The sequence below is a fragment of the Apteryx mantelli genome, chromosome 3 (genome assembly GCF_036417845.1).
Source record: "Apteryx mantelli isolate bAptMan1 chromosome 3, bAptMan1.hap1, whole genome shotgun sequence".
Taxonomy (NCBI): Eukaryota; Metazoa; Chordata; class Aves; order Apterygiformes; family Apterygidae; genus Apteryx; species Apteryx mantelli.
In genome coordinates this window covers 100,124,232-100,130,231 of record NC_089980.1, presented here as the reverse complement: position 1 = coordinate 100,130,231, position 6,000 = coordinate 100,124,232, and the positions used below count along the sequence as shown (strand labels likewise).

The 6,000-nt window shown below is 35.8% G+C and overlaps 1 protein-coding gene across 5 annotated transcripts in view; it reads right to left on the bottom strand.

The window, feature by feature from the left end:
- Positions 1-209: 209 nt before the first annotated feature.
- The window catches only part of CEP162 (centrosomal protein 162), a 46,592-nt gene continuing 40,801 nt past the window's right edge, over positions 210-6,000 (bottom strand). For all 5 annotated transcript variants that reach the window (XM_067294034.1, XM_067294036.1, XM_067294035.1 and 2 more), the window contains 2 exons: positions 4,210-4,344; positions 210-2,242 (listed from right to left, as the gene is read on the bottom strand). In XM_067294034.1, the coding sequence (XP_067150135.1) occupies positions 2,024-2,242; positions 4,210-4,344 (354 nt within the window). In that variant the 3' untranslated portion in view covers positions 210-2,023. The remainder of the gene's footprint in view (positions 2,243-4,209; positions 4,345-6,000) is intronic.

The following is a 6,000-nucleotide window of genomic DNA, read 5'->3' as shown; positions in this document are numbered from 1 at the left end:
CTCATAGCTGATACTTTATATATAATGTATAGTTGCATTTACACACTTTATGAATATAGACTAATACCTCATTATTTGTGAACAAAATCATCCATATTAAGAATATTTAAAATACCTGAATATGATGCAACCAAGATTACTATATTAATCCCAAATTTACCATCATTTTATATATACACTATTCATATTTGCATATTTACTCTCCCCTCCCCCCCCCCCCAATCTTGCAGTTAGCTACTATCTGTATCTATATGGTATAATTTGGTATATTTTGTTCTTTGTGCATGCTTGGTCACATGCTTATAGATATATAAGCTAAAATGCATTTTTACTGCTGTTCCTTGAAGAGGCATGGCATATAGATACATATACACAGACCTGAACTGTAGTTCACTTTTGACTTAAATCTAAGCATCAAGTACAACAAATGATATAAAATGTAGTGTAACCTGTACAAAATTACAAAAAGAGGGGACCTCAGGAGAACATCTGTGCTTTATCTTTGCTTTATATAAGTAGAGTTGATGATTGTGCTAAAACCTCAATATATGCTTTCTATGTAACTTTTAAGGCCATGCAGTACCAAGACTTCAGTCTAGTGTTTGGGCTTAGTGTTAGAAAATGCATCCTTTCAGCCACTAAATAGCTATACTGAATGTTCCCTACTATAATTGCACTTACTACTTGTCTGCTTAGCAGGTTTTTCATGTAAGAAAACTGTAATAGCCATCTTTTATCTTCCCTCCCCAGTCTCCTCTCTAGAGCTGGGCAGCCCCAGTGTGTCCATGTCCTTTTGAAACACAGAAACAGAAGCTCACCACACAGCACTGCACCTTAGTGATCCATGAGGAATTCCTCCCAGGCTAGTTAGTATTTTGCAAGCTATACTTAGGTGTATACATGCCAACCAGATATAGGAGGGGAGAGAGAAAACATGGTGTCTCTGGCTAACATTCAGCTTAGCTGCTGTGATGCTAATCAACTCAGCAGAGTTAGTTACATCCATGTTCCAAATTTGTGCAGTGCATTATTCCTGCTTAAGCACAGTAATTTCCCTTGCTCCTCCTGAAGCCTATCCTCTTTTTTTCCCCACCACTTCTTCAATTTGCCCAGAATTTTAACTCTTAAGTTTGCCCACCAATACATCCCTGCAGTCTGAGCCTCACCACATGGTCTTCACATTCGATTGGCCTCTTCATTCTGTCAAGATACTTTATGGAGATACTACTACTCTGTCAGACCCCGAATTGCTGGGGGGGGGAGGGGAAATCAAATCATACTCAATACATCCTTCTAGTTTAAAAGGGTACTGATTAACTACTCTTGCACTGTATTTTACAAGCTTTTTTGTATCCATCCCATAACAGTTCAGCTAGACTGCTCTCCCATCATTCTTACCAGCAGAGTTAGGAATATCTATGGAGGAAACAAAAAAATTGTTTGGATTTGAACCACACCAGAGAACACCTGCTCTGCTCAAACCCTTCAGGCATATACGAACTTGAAGGGGATCTTTAAGATAAGGGAAGGAAAGTTTTATGAATTAGAGGGAGAGAAGCAAAATATTGGTAGAAAGAGGATTTCATGCCCTACGAAGTTAAAAATACTGGTAATACTATATATTAAAAATATTAGCCAAACAGCTCATATTACTTAAATCATTCATAAAGGAACTAATATAACACAAAGCTATAAAGAAAAGTTAAAAATATTCAGGCATGTTCTACAGTGTCTGAAAAGCATAAAATGGAATTTTTCAATGGTAATTGAGTTGATAGAGTAACTTCAATATTCATAATATTTAAAAAATATTTTTGCACAGAACTTCATTACTAACAAAATAAAAGACGTACAATCTGACTGGGGCATTACTCAATGCGAATCTACCTTTGGACAAACAAGATTTCAGACGAAATCAGCATGTAATTCAATTTGCAAGTATTACATTAATGACTTCCAATAATGTTTTCTATACATAACTTTATATATTGAAATTCTGCTTCTCTGATCAACTCATATCTAATCATGTCTTCCAACAGCTGTCTATCATGCTGAATCCACTGGAATTAGGCGCTGGAATAACAACCCCTTGTCTCTGCAGTTCCCGTAAAACATCTAATATTGAATCCAATTCCACTCGAAATTTCTCCAATTCTAGATTCTTCCGCTGTGCAAGCCTTTGCCACTTCTCAACTTCATGGCTTTGCCTTGCGTCCGTAATATGTTGCGTTAATTGTGTTGCCTGCAAATTACAAGCAAGTAAGGAAACGGCAGTATGCAACTTTTTAACCAAACACTCGCTCTTTAGTCAACACAGCCCCCTTGCAAAAGTATACCACTTCCTTATATTTAATGCTCAGTCTCAAAGCCCAGTGCTGATGTTAAAAGGGAACAATTTCTTCAGAATTAAAAAAAAAAATTGTTTTGATAGTAGCTATAAATCCCTTTAAATATTTGCAGTAATGTCAGCAGGGTAGAATTCATTACTGACTAAGGAGCCTCAGGAGAATTTGACTTACTCTCCAAAGCAGCACTTAAAAGTTTGAATATGTAAGACAAAGCTGAGCATGTAACATAAAAACCCTCTGTATTCAAAACAAGCTTTTTGAATTTGCATTTAAATGTGTTAATTAAAAGAATACTCTGCAGCAGAAATGAACCAAATCTGACCTATATGTTCATGTGCAAAAGGTCCTGTGCAATTACTGTGCTTTTAAAAACCAAATGAATTCTATGAACGATCAGAAAATACCCTGTTGTGACAAAGCTTATTCCTGGAGCTATTGCTTATTCTAAACTGTTCTGTTCATTATCATTAATTCTGGGGAGTGTTCAGTGCCCCACTGCAAATAATTAAAGGTGCAAAACTAGAACAAACAAAACCCAAAGTTTAATGCATAACAAGGCGACTATAACACCAGAAAGATGAAATTACTTAGTAGTAATTCTGTTGCTTAGAGTACTCCTATTTTTTTTTTAAATACTTTACAAAACACCTTAGTAAATACAGGTCAGGCGTGGATTTCAGTGGAGTTAGATCACAGGCTAGGCAGCAGCAGACACTTAAATGGAAATGTTAAAGAAATCATCACATTATGCTAATGCAAATTAATAGCAAGAAAAAAGCAACTGTTTTACAGTTGTTTTAGCAGGACAGAATACCAACAAAGATAAGTCATCCATGGCAGCAGGGATTCATTCTTAATCCACAGACTTGTTTTATGCCCAGTTCTTTTGGGGGAAAAAGTTAAATGTCTGATGTAAAAAGCTATTTCTGTATCAGAGTAAAACCTACTACCATCAATAACAATTCTGTGCAGAAAACTGAACTACCTTGAAATTTAGTTCAAAACTGCAGAACAAGCTCCACAAACTAAGAATTGCTACAGGTTCAATCGTCTCGCAATCCCACTGCCCTTTTTTGACTTCATCTATTCTATTTAAATAAAACAGGAATTAAAACACTAATGGAAGACATTCAAATATTTAAGTGATGAAAGTGTTGAGAAAAACTACACAGAATACAAAACTGTCTCTAGATGACAGAAACTCCCCAGACAGAAAATCAGGATGGAAGCTGTAGCAGAAGACATAAGAATTAATGCAAAATTGTTTTACCCATTCAAGTGATACAACTGCTAGATAAAAGAAGCTGCACCAAGATCCAACTCTCAAACAACCATTAGACAATTTTCTTATCCAAAATTTTTAGTTTATACGGGTTAGAGCAGTTATTTTGTTTAGAGTGTTAAAAACAGCATGTGGCAAACTGCTGCAAGATGTTTGTCTAAATTTAATGCAGCTTTTCTGAATGGAATTTCTAGGACTAGAAATTAAAATTACAACTTAGTCAGGAAATATATCATAGCTTAACAATATAAGGTTAGAATAGACTTAAAGGTCATCCGGTTCAACCCCCTGCTTAAAGCACGGCCTCCTTAGATCAGGTTGTGAGGGAAGTTACAAGTACCTAAACACCTGATCTGCAAGTCATGTACAAGTGATCTTAATTGCCCCAGCAGGGAAGTGTTGATTAGGACTGCGTCTGCACTGATTTGCATCAGCGGGCACCAGAACAAAAGTGTGGCTTTATCAAAAAGTCTTTTGCCCTTCAAGTGTGGGGTGAATGAATCTGTGAAAGTACTGTAAAACTACAGTTCAGCCAAAAAATTATACTTGAGAAGTAAATGCAGACGTGCTCTGGTTTACCTTTTGAAGTTCTTGTTCTCTTTCTGCATGTCTGGTCTCTATATGCTTGATTTTCTTTTCTAGACACAAGAAGTGTTTCATTTCAGGGCTCTGGCTCTCCTTGGCCTCTCTCAATTCTTCCAACAGCTTTGACACCTAAAATTTGAGATAATTTATGAAAATACTGATTATGTTAAGCACTGTGTAAAACAGACTCCTTTCAAAGCATATTTGCATTGTTCAGTCGTTCCATTCAGAAGCTACAGAAAGGGAGATGTAAAATAGAAACCTCATATGTAAAAGTGTAAACAGGGGCTCATGGATTTAGATTAGGATCTTTCATTTGTAAAGAGTGACCTAACCTCTTATTTTCACCAGGTAATGACGATATGAAAATCTAGTCTTTTATTAAATCCAATCCTGTTCATCATATATTATGAAGTGATTATTCATAGTCAATTTTTTATAAAGTCATTATTGACAGTCAATTTGTATACTTCTAAAACGTACTCAGATTCATTGAGAATATTATAATTATGTGTTCTTATACAATCTCTTCATACACTGGATAAAGATCACATGTAAATTGCATAAAGATCACATGTAAAATGCATCAGTGAAGCTCATTCCTAAGGAGTAAATTAAGAAAAAACAGTGATAACACGCGTGATTACAAACTCCATTAGTCTCATCATTTGCAGGTCAAATCCACTCAACCAATGAATTATAATTTCATAATCCTCAAGAAATTCTTATAAATTCTACTGGTTTATTCTTATTCTTTGCATATTTTAAATAACTTGATATTTCTTCATTTAACATCTTAAGTCTTTCTTGGCCAATTTCTTAATGTGTATAAGTAAATTACATAGAAAGCTTTGAAATCTTTAATCCTTTACCACAACCCTTAGCTCTCAAAATCCAGTATCTGATTCCTGCTAACCCTCTTCAAGCGCTTAGCCGTCCTTGACTCTTTGCTGCTGAATTCAAGTAGCTGGAAGTATTGAGTCTTCGTCAGATGCTCTCACTTTTACTCAGAAATGACTCCAAGGTGGCTCACTATTATTTCTGCTTTTAAACTTTGTTTTCTAAAATAATAAGGCCTATGTTATTACATTTTTGCCTCTTGGTTTCTCCAGCAGCTTTGAGCCTGTGGGCCAGTTTCAGTCACATTAGTCAAAGGAGCAGAAGTCTTAATACTTTAAGTTTTGTAAGCTCAATGAAAATAACTCACTGCTGCTTCTCTGCTAAGCTGCCCCACTGAAGGAAGAGACTGCTGCATGAGCTCAACAACGTAATTAGACACAAGAAAAATGCAAGAAAGACATTATGAAGGAAGAAAGTCTCAGGAAAAAACATGCTTCATATATTCTGCTACCAACAGAATACAAAGCTGTCCAAGCCGAGATCCGTTATGTAAGTGTATAGTTAATGAAACACATCCACGAACAGCAGTTCGAAGATTAGTATTCAGATAACTGACCTCCAGTGAGCCACCAAAAAAGTTTACCTGCACCATCATTAATACTCTGTAAAGCAAACAGGCAGAGAAGAAACAGATCTGCTGAATAACATTTATGTCGAACTCTCGCCCTGTTACCCTGGGAGGAAGTATACATACATGAAAGAATATACATAGATCACTGGAGTGAAACAAGTTTTGTATGGAAAGGCAGCAACATCTATCATTAGATTCATAATATGAGTCTTTATTTGGCAAATACAAAGCTTATTTAATAAAAGATCTTCCTTCTCTCCTTACAAACCCTGACTTTTCTATAATGACTTTTCACAACAGAGTTGGAATTTTGC